Below are 22,274 nucleotides of genomic sequence, written 5' to 3' on the forward strand. Positions count from 1 at the left end.
AATCCCTAGACGGCCGCTTTCATCCACTTACCCAACCCTCACCTGGCTCACACCTACACTTCAGCTAATGCTGCGGTGTTTACGTGAGGAGCCTAATACCTTTTACCGTAACTAAACCTGGTCACCCCATGGCCTGACTCGCCACGTCACAATAGCCACAAGGTGCTGAAGTACCAGATGAGACCAGTTCGAGGTGTTTATGAGCGTGTGTTAGTAATCAACCGTGTAGTAAAAAATCTTTTATAATAGTACATAATATATAAAATATTTTGTATGTGTATATATATAAATGTGTGTGTATATATATATATATATATATATATATATATATATATATATATATATATAAGTGTAGTGCTAAAGTGATATGAGTGTTGAGCTCCCACTCAACCTGAAGTTAGAAGAACACAATTTAAGTTTAAGTTGAATGGGTTAAATAAACAATCAATGTGCAAATTACTACAGGTTTGCTGTGTGTCTGGACTTGACCTCGTAGGCTGTGTACCAGCCAATCCAGAGAGCAGGACACCTGATGCTCCATTCAGTCCTTCCACCCAGAGGACGGCCCATCACCAGATCGATACAGAAGCAAACTCAGATCCTCTCCTCATTTCCCGGCAGCCAATCAGATCCCTCGCTGGGAGCTCGCTTCTAATCAGCAGCTCTCTCGGGGCGTTCACTGTACCAGACGTTAGCTTAGGCGAATCTCCTGGTGGCCTTCAAGGACTTAGACACCGATATGAGGGCAGATTTTCCCACGGAAACTTGGGTAGCGTGTAGCAGTCACTTGGAGGTCAGTGAAGTTAATCTCTGATGAGAAGCGTACGAGTCTGAACAAAAATGCAGGGAAGGTGAAACGAACGCTGCAAATGAGAATCCTTTCCTCCTGTGCGAACAGACGCTTTCGATGGCTTACATTTGTTTAGTTTTAGCCACTGTGAGCTAATGATCCTACTACAGCAGGCACAGCTGTAGCAGGCCGTGCAGAACTTAAACTGAATTACTACCTACGCACGGAAGCATCTTCTCGTCATCGTTTCCAGGAAGCCACAAATTTCAGTGTGGTCTGTAAAATAGCTGGTTTTTCTCTTATAAAATGTTACATTATTTGTAAACGTTATTACAGACACAAGAAAGAATACTAGGAAGAAGCTACACACACACACACCCACACACACACACACACACACATACACTCTTAATATGGCATAAGTACCACTGGTCTATTGTTCTACCAGATCGACACGATAAAAAGATGATGGATTCTGTTGCTGTGGTTTGTCTGGTCATGAAGTAAGTTAGTTACAGTGTGAAAACGTGCCTGGATGCTAACGTCAAGGTCAGAACCTGTGTAACCCCCGTTAAGCAGCACATACTCCATAATTACACTTTATCTGCATATGGTTTAACCCCCGAGGCTCCATCACCATCAGAACGGACAGTCAGAGGAAAGTGGCTTTGAACAGAAATGGAGCCGCTCAGTCCTTGGAACCAAACGTCTGCACACCAGCAAAGCTGTGCCATGAAAACTGATCCCACGTCAGTCCAGATACAGCACGCTGCATGTCCCACTGCTCAGTTATTTATTAGGGCCTGCCTGTGCTTTACTTGCTACAGCATAAGTGTCTCCATACTTTGAGCTGCCTGCATTTTCCTGTTTTCCAGTGCTTCGGTTCTGCTACGACAGACGAGAGCGAGTGAAGCAAACGGTCATCATAAATATGATCATAATCACACTTTTCCACTTCTACTGTTTGATTTGGCAGCTACTATTTGTCAAATGCTTTATTCTAAGCCTCCGTGCTGCAAACCCTCGTATCAATCGTCAGCAACTAATAATTAAACACACAAAACAACAAGAACAAGAGCAAATATAGCCATTGTGGAAGTTTTTGTATGTCCTATATCTGTTATGATTCTTTAAAACCAGCCCACTCTGTGTGAACCAGCTCCATATGTGTGTTCGTGTGTGAGCCCTGGAACAAGCTGGGATCTCTGTTTATCTTTCTTGTTCCTCCACGTCCTGGTCGGGAGGGGCTGCATGGCAATAAATGTTTTAAGGTGCACTTATCCTGACGGGAGACAGTCTGGATCATGCTGAACTCCACCCGGGCCACCTCCACCGCCTCTTCATCAAACCGGTTGAGCTGCTAAGGGGACAAAGCAGGTTTCCTAGTTGAGGGCTAAAAATGACCCATTGTTGTGGTCATTTAAAGTGATCACAGGCCCCGAGATGAGACATTAAGTGAAATTAGGCACCATACAGTCGGTCACGGTGGACGTGGGGTAAGACGAAGAGAGTGGGCGTGTGGGGGGGGATTACGTGCCACACAAGGTGCCCCGGGGGCCTGTGGTGGTGTGGGCTCGGCAGGAAGCGGGAGGTGGGATGGAGGAGGGGTCGCGAGGGCAGCTCTCGGTGCCACGTTTGCATCACAGAACTAATCTTTTCAGCCATGAGCAGATCTACTTTCCGAAAGTCGTAGCCCGATTCATTCATGCAATCATTTTATACAAAGCTAAAGATTAAATCATGAAACCAGATGAAGTCTGATGTTTATTTAATGTGTGTCCACACACGTTAAACGCTCAGAATACGGAACTTGACACATGTGCGTTGCTTAACTATAGCAATAACCAGTTCCTAAGAAACTGACTCAAAGGGAGAGCTAAAAGCTAATGCTAGCTTTACACGCTTAGCTTTAAGCAGGAGAAGTTAGACGATACATGATGGTATAATCTTATAACAGCAACAACCTTATTTGTCATTATGTTGTCAAATTAGTATGACTCCTGGTAATTCTGACCCACAACTGCTCAAACACACATTCCCAACAAAGCAACCACCAAGCTAATGTGTGTTTTTCTCATTTTTAATGGCCGCTGCACGTCTCTAATTCATGTCATGTCATTGTTGTTGCTGCTCAGAGAATTTATTACTGTCGTTTGTTCTATTTTCTACCCACAGAATTATCTGCGGAGTTGCTCTTGTTTATTCAAACACGGAATTACAATTCAGCATGACCAAGATTATACATACAAGTACATTGCATGTATAAACCTGAGCGTTGATGAAGCAATGATGTAATGTGAGCCAGCGTAGACTTCAGAGGAAGAGCTGCTCGGCCTCTGTGGCACTTGGGGTTTTCCAGGGTCCACCACATCATGAGCGTTGGAAAAACACAGATGAAGAGCAGCAAATGTCCAAGTTGTCAACCAGGTGGAATGAATTAATCTAAGAGTGATGTTGTAACTACACTACATACAGAAATACTGTGGAAGTTGAATATTTTCCATCTCTGACATCTGCACCAATCAACAGCATTCTTAATAATGATTTAGGACCCCTTATTGATATGGCTTCTGGAAATAACCTTAGATTGGAAAGTCATGAGTCTCTAAACCTTTAGGAAATTGCTTTACTGTAACAGATTTAACCTCCTTGTACAGTATTAATGAATTAACCTGTCAGTGGCCTTAACAGTCGGAGAAGAGAGCCGAGAGCCAACAAGGCATTTGGTTTTCCCCACGTTGCAGCGTATAGAGGATCAGAAACTGCAAATGTGGTCGCATAAACTCCAGTTTAACTGCAGCGAAACCACCACCGTGCTTACAGGACAGCTTTCCATCTTTCCATCCTGCTGTTTGCACCAGTTACCCTGGAGACCCGGGGCATCAAAATACGGGCACGATGACAAATACCAGTGTGTGTGTGTGTGTGTGTGTGTGTGTGTGTGTGTGTGTGTGTGTGTGTGTGTGTGTGTGTGTGTGTGTGTGTGTGTGTGTGTGTGTGTGTGTGTGTGTGGCTGGGTCAGTGAGGTTCAGTCTGGGCGGTAATGTGAGACCAAGATGAAACAGTGAGCCATCAGCCCATTCCTACAGTATATGCCTTGGTTTTCTTCAGCTGGGAGGAGAGAGACTTTGGAAGATACAGAGAGAGAGAGTCAAAGGAATCGAAGTAAGAAAAAAGAAGAGAATGAGAAAGAAAAGTCTGTGACCCAAGCAGCAGTAAACATGTCAACCACTAAAAATGATGCATTGCTCTAATGACAACCATCACACACAGCACGTCCTCCATCTGTGATTAGAGCAGTACGTCTGTATATTCAGACTTTACATAATCATATCTTGAGCGGAGGCCCGCTGCTTGACGACGGTCGACGGTGGAATCAGCCGTCCCACAAAAACTGTCTGCTTGTTTGTGAACCACGCTGGAACTACAGCGCTGCCATGAAAGTGTTGGTGAAATCAGACTTTGAACAAAAGAAGTTAAGTTAGTTTTTTAGCTTTTTGTGTGTTGGCTTGGCTGTGCAACACTGCTATCGCTAGCATATGCTAACTGATGTAAATGCATAACTAACTATATTTAACAGGTCCGTCTGTGTTCAGGTCAAGGTGGCTGCTTGATCTGTGATGCATTCAGGTGAATCAAGTGAATCACAGCACTTCAAGTAATTTTGCCCAATGCCAACGAGTATAAGGTGAATAACGATGACTTACTCTTAAATAGAGGCGTGTGTTCAAAAGTGAAAGACACATGAAATGTGATGTCGCAGAATGGAGTTCTGCCACACAAGGCCGACGGCCATAATTGTGCGGAGTGAAGCGGTGGCATCTTGTTGCCATGTGTTTCCGCTGGTAACCATGCAAACACACGACAACGGACATTAATCAAGGTCATCGCGGCGTCATGGCCAAAGAATGCCACATCACACAGCTGCAGCTCTGACAAACTACAGTGCCACACATTGTTCGGGAGCGTTTTATCCAAATAGAACCAGAAGCAACTTTTAAAGGTCACCATTTTGAGCTCAACATGGAGAATCGTTTCGTTGTCCTTTTTAAAGACCGGCTGCTCGTCTGCCGTGATCTAGTCCTTCCTCTCATTGTCTGGTTCAACCCACTCTTTCATCGCACCACATCCGTCTCTCGTCTAGATGTGGAAGAGGAAAAAATTACTCCACAGTAATTATCCAGCTGGAACTGCTCATGGGGGCTGTTCTGACTCTATTCAATTCATTACCAAACACAGTAACACAGCCTGCATTCTCCCCAAGCTCAGATTGGGTTTCATACACATTAATGTATTAATGTGAGCCCCTGATTGCTGGGACATGCCTTGATGCACTTGAATTCATGTCCAGCGGTGATGATTCTTTGCGATTTGGGAGGTAGAGGTCAAAAGGTCAATGTTAAGCTTCGGCCTGTAGGGGGCGAGCAGTCAACCCAGCTACTTTACAGGAATCAGTTTGTCAGGGTTTGGAAGCAAACAAAGGTGATGGACAGAAGAAGCTTAGAACCTTTATTGATACTAAAAACAAAATAAAGTCAGATCAACCAACAAAGAAAGTCATATACGTCTTTCATATTTGCTTCAGTACTGCTGTTTATACATGTAAAAACGTTGATTAACATAATGCATCTCACGTCACGTGTTACATCTTCAAACGACTGCACGCGTCGCACTTCGAGCGATGACCTCCCCTCTATCCTGCATTCACACTGTCGTTCTTCGCAAATTGAGTGGAACGTGACCATCAATGAGGTGAAGATGCCGCATCCTCAGCTGATCTGTTGATATGTGTCTCATAAAGAAAGACTATTTCTGTCTTTGGTTTGTGTCATGAATAAACCTCGTCTTAAAGGATGGGATCCGCTTTGGTTTCGGTTCTGAGAGAACTCAAATCACCTTCAGAGATTGAAAGGAGCAGCAGGAGGAAGTCCAACAGGTGCAGCACATCACACTGAGGCACAACTGGTTTTGACTGTATATTCAAAGTACTTTTGCTCCTTGACCATAAAATCAGAAGATCTTATGTCGGAATTGCTAGAAAAGGCACATGTGTGATGCCAGGAAATGAAGAACGATTATGAAATATGATCGTGTGCTCTGTATGTTTCCTCCAGCTCACCGTCAAAGATGCAACTGATTGTAAATGCATGTAGTAACACACCGGCACAGGACAGACCTGAATGATATACATTGAAATCAAAGTGTGAAACAAACAATGTAAAAGAAAATTCCGAAATTTACTGCATGGAGCAGAAATACCAGGATTTTACAATCTCTCAAAGGAATCCTGTGTTTTTCCCAATTCACCATGTTTACACCTGTTTGTGTGTGTGAAGCTGAGACAAGCCTTACTGGTTTTACTGGTTTGCTGTCGTGTGTCTAAATAAGCGGTTGGACACCTTGTCCATATTCAAGTACTCTCCCGTCTTTCTCTCGGGGAGTAAAATAAATTAGATGCTCTTCGAACTGCCCTGCAGTTGCAGTGTAACCGATGGTGATTATCTGAAGACATTAAACACACGTAATGGATCCGTAACAAGCAAGTACAGTATCAGGAACGAGAATTTAAAATAAAAAAAACAATGGAGGAGAGAGGATCACCTGATTTCTGCTCGCTTCATTTAAGGAGCTTCGATGTGAATGAAAACAAATACATAGTGTGATTGCCCAGCAGTCTATGTGCGCACATACCAATAACAAACAGAATATAATGCATACTGTATGGTAACAATCGCAACTCAACTACACGAAAAGGTGGTTCAGGACAAAATCACAGATCCTAAATCTCCTTTCATGTTCCACTGATGCACGTCCCCGTCTGAACCACAAGTCATGCAGCTGTTAGTCGTGTATAAAGGGTTGTTCGGTTACAAGCAACACTTAACACTTGATATCTGATCCGCGAAAGTGTCACAGCAACGGACACATGAATCAATTCTGCTCCACCTTTCACGTGGTTCCTCCAATTTCCATCCAACGTTACGTTTCACCTCAGTCTCACTAACAACGGCACAACTCAGTAGTTGACGATTCGTTCCATTGCAGTATTTTCTCCTGTGGACGTCCCGTCCGTCTCTGCTGTCCAGCAACAATCCTCTCTGCAACACTGAGCAAAATATTCCCCATTCGCTGCCAATGGAAGAGACGACCAAGTCAATCTGACCATCCGACAAAATCAGTTTTCTTATCAGAAAATGTAGAAAATACCTTCTTGAATATTTGGGAGCTTTTCTCAATTTCAAAAAGGGTTCATTCCCTCAAAATTCATCATGCAACATTGTGGCATGTGTGAAATGACTGTAAGTGCCCGGGGCCAGTTTGACTTGACCGTCTGTCCCGTTCAAAAAAGAAAATCACAATGACCGCGGTGCAATTTGCAATTTGGCTTGTAGCAGGAGCGTGTTTGGCACTGAGGAGCCCAGCCATCAGCCTGGAATGGCTGCCTAGCAGAGCAGGGACTCTGTGGTGTAGAAGTGGGGAGTCCGGGGGGTGGGAGGGGTCCGGGCACGGGGTTCACGATCGGAGGCTGGGCGGGGGGCGCGACGGAGGGGGGCAGACGAGGCCGGGGGGCGTGCGGCACGGCGGGGGGGACCGAGGGGCGCCTGGCCCGACGGGGGCGGCCTGGGGGCGGGGCCGGCGGCGGGGGGGGACGCGGGGGGGATGCGGGGCATCGGGTGGTAGTCGGGGGGCGGCGGCGGGGCGGCGGGCGCGTGGATCGGGCCGCGGGGACGAGCCTTGGCCGCCGCCGACTCGTCCTTCACCCGCGTGAAGTTGATGCATCGACCCTGACGGGAAGGAAACGCAGCGGATGAGCATTATGATAGTGTATGTGCCACCATGCATAAATCTTCAGCCCTGAGGTTCACACACGACCCAAAATAAACCACAGTCTGGGATGAATCATCGCGTGAAATATAATCGGAATGTCAGAACGCAAGAGGTTGAGGTTCTTTAAACACAGGTGTCTAATCTAGTGAGTGGGGTTAAGGTCCAATCACTTTGTGTGAACTGAGCCGGGCCTGGTTTGTGTGTGTGTGTGTGTGTGTGTGTGTGTGTGTGTGTGTGTGTGTGTGTGTGTGTGTGTGTGTGTGTGTGTGTGTGTGTGTGTGTGTGTGTGAGCCGCCGCTGCCTCCGATTACAGTTAAATCCTGGTATTAACGCCCCTCCCCCAAATTCCCCATCCAGGGAACCACACGACCCGTTTTACCAAAGTTCTCTGGGTTCACGGAGGCCGGCGCTGCGGCGGCGCGGTCGGCCGATCCGCTAAGAAGTGGTGTCAGCAGCCGGAACCGCCGACAATTAGCAGCTGGTGCCCTTTATTCCACCCACGGCTAATTTCCACTCACACTGATGGAGACCCCACCTCCTGATGAAGGGTTGAGGTGTGGGGCTCGAAGTGGGCAGACACAGAACATACTGTAGGTGCAGGTTATATAAATAATGACTAATGTCACAGACCTATTTAATTCATCTCCACAACAGAGCTAACGGCAAAAATGTAGAAGAAGTTGGGGCGACCACTCGTTTCTGGTCTGTCTCCACTTATCCAGTCTGACATTCCTAGACGTTGATGGAAAAAAAAAAGAATCCTGTGAGGATCTGCTCGGTTTCTTGCTTTTTGTGGAAACTGGATGCGTGGACGCTGATTTAATTTTTGCATCATGTTTTTGCACATTTCAGCTACTTTTACACTCATTTTGCGCCACATGCCCTTTTACGAATATTAATATTCAGGAGCCCAGCTGGAAACGTTGGCATGGAACAGTTTGGTGATTGTTGCTCTCAAATATGCTCAGAACGTCCATTTTAATGAGCAGAGGAAATGTCCAAGGCCTCTGAAACCCAGACACAGGCTGCTGGATGTTAATCTGTGTTCTTATTTAGGTGCTGTGCAGAGAATGGAGTTTATCATATTACTGATCGTAAGCTGCTTATTAAGTGAGCGAACAAATGAGACGATACACACACAAGATGAAGATCAAAGATCACAGTGTGTGTGTGTGTGTGTGTGTGTGTGTGTGTGTGTGTGTGTGTGTGTGTGTGGCCATTACCTCACATCCTTTAGCCAAAGCTTGTATTTATATCAATTAGAGAGTGTGTGTGTGTTAAGGGCCTGACTTCGCCTCATATTGTACACCCTGACGTCATTGTAATGAATGTGGTTTAGTGGCACGCTCACGAAAATTCCCCAGTCTTATATTTATGTAACTTCATCCTGGTGGACTTAATTAAACACACACACACACACACACACACACACACACACACACACACACACACACACACACCCACACACACACACACACACACACACACACACACACACCCACACACAGCTATTGCTGTAGCCTGCACGTTTAATTAGGTGGCATCGCAGGTATAATAGAATGAAGGTTTATGCCTTCATCCATTCATACACTGTCGTCTTCTCATGAACGTTCGATAGGCGACGACATAATGAAAGTCGAAAGCGTGAGCGTCTTCCTCTCCAGACCGAAACCAAACTCTTATCTGTGGCTCTTCGCTACAAAGGCCCCGCTCATTAAAACAGCGCCATGTGGCTGATCTGACTTTTTACCAGCTCGCAAACCCGGAGCACAGGGATGCGTGCGGCTCTGCCTCCCGTCTGATTTATACTTCCTAATGCAATGCAGGTGCGAGGAGCAGGACTGAAAGCAGCCGGCGGAGGTGTTCGGCACCGCGGGACCAGCGGGAGGCCGACGGCCGGGGGATGAGTAACTGCTATGGAGGGTGGAACGTGGTCATGAGGATCAACGCGTGAGGAGGTTTTATGAGTAGTTGTTCCACAATTACGAATCAGAGAACAGTACCTGGAGAAAACATGGTGAATAGAGCAAATAGAACAGCTCCTGGGCTACTCACATGATCCCCGGGCTGAGGCCTCATCAGGGAGACCTGGTCGTACCCGCGGCGAAACAGGGCCCAGATAGCGTCCAGTTTGCCCTGAATCACAGAGTTGGGGGGGGGGGGGGGGGGGTTAGTGCTGCTCACATCTGGGAACCAAGAGGACTCTGACTCTCCTGCAGGTTTTAATCTTGCACAACGTCGCTGCAGAGAACTCTTAATTTTGCTGCTACACGTGCATATTAGCCCGCTGTGTGAAAGGATCAGTCAGCGAGCGTTTAGCCCTCCTCCTGCAGAGTGAGGCAGATAACTGCATAGGGAGCAACCGTTCCACACAGAGCTGTATTGTCTAAAACCGACCCGTCTACGTTAAAGTACTTTCATTATACTGCTGAGCTCGGCCAACAAACTCCTACAGTACTGTATGTGTTAAAGCGTGACATCTGTTCTGGGCTGAACCGGGGCTGTGTTTACCCGGATGGGCGTGTACCACTTCCGGTTCTGAGGCTGCTTCTTGTTCTGGGGCTTCTTGGGTTTGGGCTCGAAGGGCTCGTACTCCTGCTCCGGCATCTTCACCACCGCGTTCTTGGGCTTCTCCAGCTTGGCCCCCTCCTCGGTGGAGCCCTTGCCCCCCCAGCGCACCTACGAGCGCGCAGGGAGAAGGCGGTGTGAATGAGGCGGGTTTCACTTGAACGCCTTCTCGTGCACCGGTCGCTCCATCACCTCCATCCTCTTGATTCCGCCGATCCCTCGTCCTCCATAGTAGGAGGCGTCCACGGTGGGCCACTTTTTCTTCGGCAGGCCGTCCTCATCATCCGACTCCTGCAACACACAAAGGCATCCACACACTTACTCCTCTGGATACAGTACTTTTAAATAGGTTGATGTGTGTGTCTTGACTCACGGGCTCAGGAGGAGGTGGAGGAGGCGGCTCTTTGATCACCTGTAGACACATATGACACATGTTCACAGTTCAAGGCTTCATCCTGCCACACGCACATGAATCACCTCCCTTTCACACTCAGCCTCTGATCTTTTTTTCTAATAGCCCCCCCCCACAGGGCATTTGTTGGCCTTGGACAAAGCACTTTGCAGATGTGCATCGCTGTGAATTAATTAAGCGCCCCTCGTTAAGTGGCGCCCGAGCTTCGTACCACGGTGCAGCAGAGAGGCCAGAACCACCACATGAAGAGCAGCGCCAGCAGCAGGAACAAGGCCAGCAGGGTGATGAGGAGGATGGTGCCATCGAACTGCGGGGCAGACACACAACATCAGCACCAACCTGGAACAGTAATAATCCAGTAACGAATAGTAATAAGAAGAACAGCGGCAGTGATGTTGATGATTCGGGTACCGTGTAATCCCTCCGTCACCTACTGGGCTCAGTCTGAGCGATCCGAACGCGGTTCCCACGGACCAGCACGGATGAGGATCACATGGGGTTAAACTTTCCTCTATCTGTCTTGTAAAAAAAAAACAAACAGGCGCGGAGGGCGGGGGTCTGGACTCAGCCCTCGGGGTCTCGAATCCCGCAGCGACGTGCAAGTCTGCAGCTTCAGGACAGTCGACGTGTCGGCAGATCGCGGGTTGATGCCTGAGCAGGCGACGCGGCGGTCACATCTGCAGAGCGTGTTTTCCCATGCTGTGCATACTTTGTGGGCCCACTACAAAGGCCGCAGCCCCTCGATGGGGTCTTTAACAGGGGCTTGGAGGAAGGATCGCCGAGGATTTCTTGGGTTTATAAAGTCTGCTTTCAACAGTGATTGATGATTAGCTCTGCTCTGTCTCAGGCTCCGTCAGAGCCTTTATGGTTCAGCTCAAGCAGATAATTGCGTTGCATGTGTAACGGAGCCCCGTATATAAGAAACCCCAACACAGGCCAAATGCCTGTGACATCACACGGACTGAGGGGGAGCAGCTTCAAAGAGGTCCCGACCCATATGTTCCACCACATGTGTTTGTTACATGAGGACTGGGAGATTTGAAGCTCCGCCATGTTTTCTGCTGTCACACTTTCATGCTCCAAATATCTCAGCTGAGAAGTTAATGGACGCTCTCTAACATCTTGTCTTGGTTTGACGTCCTCCACCAGATGATGTCATCAGGCTTTTTAGTCCACACACACACACACACACACAAACACATGAATGCATGAATGAAGACTTACACACTCCGTGGTGGTGATGTGCACGTTGCTGCTGATGAAAGACAGACCGTCATTCATGCTCACTTGGAGATAAATCACCCTAAAACACAACAGACACAGGGGAGAAGTGAGTCTCTGCATGTTGGGACGTATCTTGCAGTCCAAATCAAGCAGGTTTATTTAGTCTGGGGCCTTTTCTTCCTTAGGCTCAGCTTGTTTGATTGGAATGATGTCACGTGAACTCGGGTTAACATCAAATAACGTCATAGAATCAACTTCAAACTGGCTGGGCGTTGTTTTTAGAAGTGGGGATGTAATTTGAACCAGGAGGAAACTAGCACATGACTCAACAGAGCAGACGGAGATCTGCCAGGTACGAAGGAAAACCTGCTTCAACTCGAATCCCGTGAAGCAAATGTCTAAAAACCCGCAGGTGACACAGACAAAATGGAGGCTAAAATAAATATGAACCAACGGATGGAAGTAGAAAAGTTCAGGTTTGGATTTTGGGCTGGAACCATTTCAAACAGCTGGCGCTTTAAATGCAGTCAATCTGGTTACACCGACCGTAAACAGATTTCTAAGACTTATGCAACAGGGGTGTTTCTAGGTGGTCTGGATCTATTGCTTCCTTCTAAGAATGGGGCAAAAACAATTCTTAGAATTTCATGTGACCTGTTCACTGCTTAAAAACATGTGGATGGAAGACGTGCTTTCGAAAACACCCTCATCTTCCCTGGCCAGCGCACGCACGCACGCGCGCGCACACACACACAGACATACACACACACACACACACACACACACACACTGAGGGCCCGGGATGATGTCATGTGGAGTGAAGTTCATGGGTAACAGCCACGATGGACTCCACACCAGCAGGTTGTAGTGTGTGAATGGAAGGCGGTGGTGCAGATCCAGAGGAAATGTTGGATGTAGAGCAGCGTGTCAGACACTTAAGGAAATGAAAGAGACAGAGAAGACAAAGGAGACGAGGAGGAGACAGACGTCCATCTGCCACTCATTAGCTGCTTCACCACGAGGAGCGTGACACGGCCTGCATTCCTCTTCGCTTGTTGTGTAGATCTGGCCAACCGTACTATATAGTAACTGTACTGTATAGGTGACTCACATGAGAGCAGGCTGATCATGTGATACATGCCTTGAAGACTGCAATAAAGGCATGTGTTACAGTGTGTTATAAACCGTGCCATTATTCTCCAGCAGATGCTCTTCTCACGTCTTCCTCTGTGTTTTACGAAACCTTATATTCTGTCTGAAGAGCAATTCACGCATTCAATCCAGCCAGAAAATGACACCGACTGTATTTCCGACACATACAGCCTCCATTCAGACTGAACCGAAACTCATTCATTATGCTGTTTCCAAGTTGAGCTCAGCTGCCGTGTTTTTAATCCAGGGCAGAAGTAGAACATATGCATGCGTTGGCACGACTACACAGACCCTATATTCTGCTCAGCTATACCAGAATATATAAAAAGGAGGAATGCAGCCATGAGCACAATAAAAAGGCCAACGTATGGCAGGCTGCTCATGCTCTGCACGTCTGCACAGGCCTGTGCCTCCTGTGTTGTGTGTGTGAACACTCACATGGCTGATCAAGACGCACACAGTGTCTGTGACGGAGTAAAGTAGAGCCACTTACTTCCCAATTTCACCGATGACAGGAGCTGGACACAGTAAGAAGGTGTTTTCCACTCCGGCCGGCTTTTCATCTAGAAGAAGATCAGACGGACACGATGCAGCGAAGGTGACGGAGCTAAAGGTCGACCGGTAGAAGCTTCGCTGCATCAACATGTTGTTGTTGCTGCTGTTCGCTTCATGTGCGCGACATCTTCAACAAGCAGAGGCTGGACTTCACTCACTGACTGTGACGGTGTCGTTGATCTTGAAGCTGCAGAGGACCTGGTGGATGTTTCTAGCGTGGAGGAACCCGTTGCCTCTCACCACCACTTGGAAAGACTCTGGTCACACAACACGCATTGGCATTATTTCATTTTTTTTTTATTTGCTAAAAAAACCTCAACCAACCAAACACTTGTCTATGTCTGTGATTGTGTTGTGATATGTTATGACCCAATCACAGCCCAGACCACCAGTCAATCCTCTTAAGGGGACGCTGTAATGTTATTCCACCCTGCAGTCCCAGTGGATTTCCTGTATGTGACCTGCACGTTCATGTGTGCTCACTTTCAATCTGGGATTGTCATTATGGACGTAAAAGAAAGGGAAACGCTCACTGAAGCAATTTACTCAAGTGAAGAAACGATACAAGCATCAATGTTGATGATGCCAGAGGGGCCTAGTCCAGTCATACAGGCACCGAGTGTGTGTGTGTGTGTGTGTGTGTGTGTGTGTGTGTGTGTGTGTGTGTGTGTGTGTGTGTTTGTGTGTTTGTGTGTGTGTGTGTGTGTGTGTGTGTGTGTGTGTGTGTGTGTGTGTGTGTGTGTGTGTGTGTGTGTGTGTGTGTGTGTGTGTGTGTGTGTGTACCTCCTGCACACACACTGGAGGGCTCAGCTGCCAGAATTTCAATGCAGGACTTCTTGATGATCTTGAGGGGAAACAAAGACACAAAGACAGTGGACTTTTTTTTTTATTCCGACACTGGTCATCTTGTAACAGGAAGAAATGTCTGGAGCTGAAGAAGAGTTAGGAAGCCTATAAAAATGTCCCGGGCCTCTTTAAGAAAGAAGTTATTTTCTTTAATAACACAGTATCGTTGTGGCTTTCGCTCTTGAAAACTCATCAGTTCATACCTACATGCGGAAAAGGTTGCCAAAAAAAAAAGCTAAGGCAAAGGAGAAGACGGGCTGCAGCGACTGCCTCTCTGCACAGAGAAGCGTTTATTTACCGAGTCGATGACTCCTCGCAGGGCGTGGAAGCCTCCCAGCACAGGAAACACGTGGTCGATGGTGTCTGCGATGGTGGCCAGCTGGAGGAAGAGGAGAGAGGTCACAAAACAAAGCAAGAGTCCAACGATGGGTTTCTGGACTGGACAGAAAATGTACATGATAGAAGGGACATTCCTGCATCATTAATTTGTTATCTGAGTCATTCTGCTCCTCAGCATTTGGAAATATTTGTTACAACCTTGTGTAACGGCATCTGGAGCAGCTGAAACAGCTCAAGGTTATATACTGTAACGTATGACAAGAATATAATTATAGATAGAAGATAATTACAATGAAGTGTACTAGCTTCACTGGTTTTACCTGTGTCTCATTGAAGTCTTTGACACCAACACAGTAGACAATGGCCCCCAGAGACCGCGCTGTCTCCGCCTAATCACAGGAGGCCATAGGTTTATTCCCACATAAAGTCACATCAGCAGCCTCCGCTGTTCCTCACAGTCACTTTGCTGTTGCTACTGTACCTCCTGCTGTGCAGTGATCAGCTGATGCTCCTGCAGCTCTCCGTCCGTCAGTGCGATGATCACGCTGGCCGGACCTGGAGACAAAAGCCGCGAAGTCATCACCGAGCAGCCTGAAACGGGCTCTTAACCTGAATAATGAACGGGAGGCTTACCGAAGTTCTCCTTCTGGATCTGCTCATTTGCCTTCAAACAAAATATTCCAATAGTCATCAAGGCAGAAAATGAAAAAGGCCTCACGTTTCATTTCGGGGAATAAATGAATAAAAACGTACCCTCTGCAGCCCAAGATGCATGAATGTGTCCCCGCCGGGAATCTCTCTCTTCAGAGCATTCAGACCCTTTCTGATGTCCACCCTGCAGAGCACGCAGCACAGTGAGCTCCAATAGCACTTGTGTGAAATAACATTAAGTATTAATTGAACAACAGACGTGTGGCGCCAATTTAACGAACATCTGCCTTCAGTCTCTTACGCAAAGCCTCAATTTAGTCGCATAATCAGCTGGGTGATACCTGTTTTCTGTCAGCTTCATGATGGTGGATGCTCTGGAGGAGAAGGTTATGAAGGACATTCTCAGCATGGGGCTGGAAGAGAAAAAGTTCGGAGACTTAGCAACGTCACCTGCCATCATCTGTTTTGGTCCAGTGTTGCCCTCAGCAGCCTGACACTCAAAGAGCTTCCGGCTTGTAAACACAGGGAGCAGACATCAGCCCAGCGTCTAGAGAGACCGGACCTAAATGCAGCCTGGACACTGAGTGACTGAGCATATGGACAGTTGTAGCTGCAGGGACATGTTTTATTCTACTTTACTGGCTTCCTGCTGAGTAAAGTGTGGGTTTCTCCTCGGTGATCTACATCCTGTCCACTGCAGGAGCAACGGGCCGTGTGCTGTGTCTGGAGACCTTTGGGTCCAGCTGTGAAACCTTTCAAATGTTACACTCCACCTACTGTATGTTCTACGGGATTTACAATATAAAGGTTTAATCTGTGTGTTCTGAAATTCTTACCTTTTGAATTTCTCTGCTAAATTCTCCACAAAGTAGTAGATTTCATCCCAGTGATTCGTCACGCTGCCAGATCTAAAAGGGCAAAGAAGCAAATATTTAAGGCATAAAACAAGAGTTTGGAAGCAGTTTCGAGGTAAAATAATTGTCTTCACAACATAAAGTCATAAAGTGGCATAGTATTTGTGAGCTGCTCACGCCTGGTGTGTAATTGAGTCTCCCTGTATCCTGAATGAGCCTTGAAGTCTGAGGAAATAGGTTCGGGTCGCTCCAGGGGAACCATAAAGCCGACCTATTATCCCTCTGTGTGTGTGTGTGTGTGTGTGTGTGTGTGTGTGTGTGTGTGTGTGTGTGTGTGTGTGTGTGTGTGTGTGTGTGTGTGTGTGTGTGTCGTTTTATGAAGTGTGGCCCGATGTGACCGGTCGCGGGTCATGCTGGGACCACAGAGCTGACACAAGGGAAATTACACGTAGCTCACTGACTGTGGCAGCTCTGCTTGTCCAGTAGGAGGAGGAGGACTCAGATTTAATGTAGGGACTTGTTATTCCAGGTGTGGGCGACTGATGTAACAGCATTAAACATGTTGCTGTCGCTCCAATGTCGCTTTAATGAATTTATCACTGTAGCTCCGGGCTGAAGGAACCCAAACACTAGACTGGAAGCTTGTAACAGTGGGATCCAGATGCAACTGCAGCTGTTATGTTGTTTCCCACAGCACATAAAGATTAGAGGGGTCACACCTGGACATAACAAACAGCATGAACTAATAAACTATCTGATCTTCTAGGAATAGGTTTGAATCTTTTCGGCTCATTATTTACAGTAAACTGTGCTTGGGTTCATTTTAATGAGTTTGGTTTATCTAAACCCGACATGACGCCGGACTCTGGATTAAATCGCTCATCACTTGGCCGGGCAAGCAGCAGTAGCTGTGACAGTCACTTCACACTTAAACCTCATCAGCAGGAAGTCCAGCAAAATAAACAGATTGATTTACTGCATCGGGGCGGAAAAAGGAAGCGACTTGCAAGAATTATTATTATGTGTTATGTAAGCTCCAGTGTTTTCTGAGGAGACGCACATGTTGGTCACCTTAACATCCCAGCTAAGCGTTTTGTTCTTCATGACTCACTCCTCCACATCAAGGCTTTACATTCCTGTGAAGCTGACTGTGCAAAAAAAAGAAGCGAGGACAAGACCTTTTTGGCTAAAAAACAAAACAAAAAAACCTGAAGGTTACAAAAAAAAACAGGGTGGAGGAGGATTCGTGTTTAGCTTGGATGTTCAACAAATGTGCAGCTCAAACAGAAAGAGTCACACACACACACACACACACAACCTCAAACCTGAAGGAAGTGCAGGAGCCAGTTTTATTCCGTTACAGCAACAGAGGAAAAAAAGAATCAAGTCTAGTGAAACTTTCCTGCAGTTACCTGAGGTGTGAGGCTCATGTTGAACTATTTGCTTAACAGCGGGTGAATCTAAGGGCTCTCAACCACTGGTTTTTAGCAACTTGTGTGTTTTTGGGGGGGGGGGGACCACAATGGCTCTTGTTTGCGTTGGAGCCGCCTCATTGTCTGAGGCGGCTGCAGTCGTGGGACGGAGGCCTAGCTTGCATTTTCTCTCACCTGTTTAAACAGCAGGAAAGGAAGTGGGATCATTTTATACTGATTCTCAATAAAGGTCTCTCATGCAACGCTCTCCTGCCCCCACTCCATCCTTTGATCTCACCTTTAATGGTCTGACTTAAGATCTAATGTTCGGTGGTTTCGGGCCACGGCAGTCTGAAGTTATGTCACAGCTAATCGTCAAATCCCAGTGACAGCGCTTTCTTGATTCTCAAATCTGGGCGCGAGATGCGAAACATGTGTCTGGCTCCGGTCCACGCAAGGTCGAAAGGGAAAGAACGGGGAAGAGAAGAAAGCAGAGGGGAGACGGAGAGCCTCCTTGGTGAGATTACAGTAAATTCAGCTGCGTGGGAGTGAGATAATGTGAAAAATGTGTTGGAGACACTGCAAAATGTAAATCACCGCATCATTTCCACAATGCATTGACTTGGCACCGGGCGCTGATGGGAATCCAGACCTGTGGCTGCTTTTCACAACCAAAGCAACGCTTCAGCAGACAAAGTAGAGACAAAACAGTAAAACCACAAATAGCAACACAGTGAGACGGCAGCGGCAGACGGTGAGGCCTTCACGCTGAAATAGTGGTGGGAGTGACTGGAAGCATCAACAAAGGTTTGACCTGAAGCAAGTCTGGTGTTTGGAGACGCTTTATTGTGAAAATGCAGCACTAAGAGTTGGCTGCACCACAAAACCGAGTCTAGGTTCAGAACAAAGCGCTGACCTCTTGACCCCTGACTATTATCATATATAAATCAATGACTACAAGGATCCAGGTGAGCAGCTGTGGGTGCAGACTGATACAATTAACCTCATTTGCACCTAAAAGTACCTGTAACACAGCTGAAGCATTTGATTTGAAAGTTCATATTATTCCCACACCACGTCCTCGCTCAGTCACCTACTAGCACACGCTTCTCTCCCGACATGATGGAATGTTGGAAAAAAAAAAAAGTTCCATGTGTCCGAAGGCTCGGCTTCATTCTCACGGTTGAAAGTGTTGAAGAAAGAGCGAAAGAGGAAAAAAAAATGCCTAACTGTGCTCGGGAGGCCGTCCGCCGTCCCAGCTGGGCCTGCCCTCACCGCCTCAGCCCGCAGCCAATGACGCTGCTCCCATTTTACTGACTGGGCGCTGGGATGTGTTTGTTTAAAGCCGCTAACCTACTTTTACAGCCAGCGAGAGCGGGGAGTCGGCGTCTTCGGCCCGCGACGGCTGAGCTCCGGCTCCGATCCCAAACTGGGGAGGAACAGTTTGGAAAAAGTGATTGAATAAGTAGGTGGTGAAGAGTCGTCTGAGACGGGGCTTCTTCTAATCATCTAAATATGTACTTTACACTCGGCTTCATCCGTCTCTTTTAGCCCCTCAGCGCCCGAAGGAGCGACAGCGTGAGCTCGTTTAACGAGACGTTCAAAGCGAACGCGCCGCGACAGAACCGCACGTGTCCACAACATTGATGGAGCGCAGCCGGGCCCCTTCCGCGGGCCGGCCCGCGACAACAAACGGGCCCTGAGGCGCAGACGTGGGGATGACGCTGCCACATCACACCCCTCACGTTTCTACTTGACCCTGGAATCGATCCGTTGCTTTCATTCGCCGCTACGGTCGCATAAAATACAACCTGGCAACCGTTCTCCCACCTTGTTATGAATAACAGCCTCTTCTTTCCACTGTTGTTAATATGAACACACACAGCTCAGTTAGATAGTGTTTTAACTTTGCTCTGCTTGTATTATAATAAGATTTTCATTTCTGTTCTTCATTTGAACTAAGAAATGAGATTGAGACGCACTAAATTAACATTGCTGACACTGATATTGTGTCGTTGCTCTTAACCCCTTTGACCCCTACTGCATATTGAGGAAATTTAAGGTTGATGCACACTGTTTCATGAGAGGCCGGGCTGTTTGTCTCACTAAGACCCAGATTTTCCAGCGGCTGCCGTCTCAGGCTCAACCTGGCAACCAGGAAGCTATTTGCCACCTTCTGCTAGCTCTGGAGACCCTGTCCTTCATCTCTGCGCCACACGCTGACATCATCTGGCCGAGGCTGCAATAAACGACTTGGGAGCCGACGCCGCGAGCCAACGCGGCCGTCACCGGCGCCCATTAGTGTGAAAACGATCACCTCCACCTACAGCGCGGCCGCTTTTTTAACAACCCTCCAACACCATCACGTCTCACAGCTCAGACGCGAAGACGCTGGCCCCCAAACACTTGAAGTCAACAAGTGATGAGTCAGCATTAGTCAGCGGACACTGGCGCACGCAGGGGCGCTAACAATAGCATCTGGGAGGAGCAGCGCGCTTGTTTGTGGCACGTGTCGCTGTTTATCGCACGACAGCGGCCGGAAACGCTTCTCGCATACGGGGAGCGGTCCCACTTCTCAGCGATTGGGAATCAGGCGCCTTGAGAAATGCCAAAGGTTCCACTAGATCCACTGGGATCTGTCAGTGTAACCTGGTTGCATGACCTTGTTGACCTGGAGGAGGAAAAGCTGAGGAAACCTAACAAATTTGCCTAACTTTATTGCTTCCTGTTTTCTTTTGTGCCTCATCCCTAATTGAATGGAACCAATAGCTGACACAGCAGCTTAGATGATCTATTAACAATATTAATCACTTTGGAGCTTAAGAATAAATGCAACAAGTGAGTCACTGATTCCCGATCCCTTGAGCAGCGGGCACTGCAGGACTTTCTTGCTTTTCACTGACCTTTTATTTTCTGCTCGGCGCTCGGTCCAGCGCCGAGATGTCACACGCAACCACAAACATTTTTCCAGTGTGGGCGTAGAGAGAGAGGGCGTGCAAATGAATGAGTAAAAGGTGAGCATTCACCAAGCGAAGGGCTGAAAAAGTCCCTCCAGTGGGATGTTTCCTCTTAGGAGAAAAATCCCGTTTTCTGTTTTCATCCCGTTTTCATCCTGAATCCGTTTTTTCTTGAGAATTAAGATTAATTCTTAAAAGAATTAAGATTAAGAAAGAGCAAAGAGCAGGAAAAGTCCCATATATATATATATATATATATATATATATATATATATATATATATATATATATATATATATATATATATATATATATATATTCAGTGACGCATCTTTTTGCTGAATAAGCAAATTGTATTCTGCGACCGCAAGTCAGAATACGGCGTCACTGCGCGCGTGCACGTGTGGAGACGTGCGGCGCGCGCAGCTGCCGGGCGCTTCGACCCGTCTCATGAGAATCAAAGGAACGACACCAACCATAAGAATAAGAAACTCGACCTCTCCTCTCACGTTTAGAAAATAAACTTTAGATCACTTTGTCCGCGACGCGACGCAGCCAAACACAGACCGCAGTAAAAATCCTCAACAGCAACACCTAAATCACATGCAGATGTTTCTGTGGCAGATGTTGTGCCGTCGGAACAGAGCTGGAAAAACAGCACCGCTCCACTTACTTATCGAGCACGAAATAGAGGTCAAACTCGCCCTGACACGAGCTCTCCTCCTCCTCCTCCTCCTGCAGCTCCGGCTCGGCTCCTCGCGCAGCTGGACAGCAGAGCGACAATAATCCGCACGCGAGCAGGACGAGACGCGCGTTGAAGAGAAAACTCGCCATAACTCGTCTTTGAGGAGGAAAAAGCGAGGCGTTAATTCCCTGGTGGGCGAAAAAAGAGCGAGAAACGCGCACAGGCCGGCGTTAAGAGCCTGTTACATCCCAGGGACCGAAACGCGACAAGGATGCGGGCGATGCTCCGCCGTCTCCGGTGCTCAGACGCTCCGCATCCCGGTCAGGATGCCGCAGCTCAGATGGGAGATGCTGTCTGTCAGCGCTGCGGAATTCGCTCTCAAAGTGACTTTTAAAGAGCCAAATCCGAAGCAGAGCTGGGGAAATCATAAAATGCGCGTCGTGTAAACGAACGGTCCACGGGCTCCTGGCAGAAAATTGTTTTGGTCTGTAAAAGTCAAATGGAGCGGCGCAATGGACGGCGGTGTTGGCGCTGGAGGAACCGGGAGCCCGAGGGACAGACTTGGCTGGAATGAAGCCGGTTTCGTGTTTCATCGCGAGGAGGAGAGAGAAGGAGCCTAAAATGGGTCAACATCCCGTCTTGCGCCTCCCTCTCTTGGCAGAGCGCAGTGTTTTGCGGAGGACTGGGCGCAGCGCAAGACGGGACGACACGCGGGCGCGTGCCCGCAGCCAACGCGCTGCGTTGAACGTCTGAACGTGCGAAGTTCCACATGCAAATCCTGTGTGATTACAACAAGCATAAATGTTCAACAATACGACGAGTTTAGCGGCTTTGCTCTGTTATTGCTCGGTCTGATGTTGTTTCTTAATTCACGTATCGATGGAACACACGGCAGATGTGTCTATCAACAGCTAAAATAAAACCATTAAGGTCAAATCACCACTTTTAGTTTAGTGCAATTAAAAAAGCCCTGGACTCAACTTGCCTCCCTTTGGCTCCGC

The 22,274-nt window shown here is 47.5% G+C and overlaps 1 protein-coding gene across 1 annotated transcript; it reads right to left on the minus strand.

Annotated features, from left to right (window-relative positions):
* Positions 1 to 7,176: 7,176 nt before the first annotated feature.
* Positions 7,177 to 21,935, minus strand: antxr1c (ANTXR cell adhesion molecule 1c). Its single transcript, XM_029134991.3, is given in 19 exon segments — positions 7,177 to 7,378; positions 7,381 to 7,575; positions 9,674 to 9,754; positions 10,130 to 10,297; positions 10,379 to 10,477; positions 10,560 to 10,598; positions 10,810 to 10,905; positions 11,823 to 11,901; positions 13,468 to 13,537; positions 13,688 to 13,786; positions 14,313 to 14,373; positions 14,674 to 14,754; positions 15,035 to 15,103; positions 15,196 to 15,269; positions 15,348 to 15,378; positions 15,468 to 15,549; positions 15,707 to 15,778; positions 16,202 to 16,273; positions 21,262 to 21,935. Coding segments are annotated over 19 exon segments (1,704 nt in total). The 5' UTR covers positions 21,423 to 21,935; the 3' UTR covers positions 7,177 to 7,303.
* Positions 21,936 to 22,274: the final 339 nt, after the last annotated feature.

The sequence above is a fragment of the Betta splendens genome, chromosome 19 (genome assembly GCF_900634795.4).
Source record: "Betta splendens chromosome 19, fBetSpl5.4, whole genome shotgun sequence".
Classification (NCBI taxonomy): domain Eukaryota; kingdom Metazoa; phylum Chordata; class Actinopteri; order Anabantiformes; family Osphronemidae; genus Betta; species Betta splendens.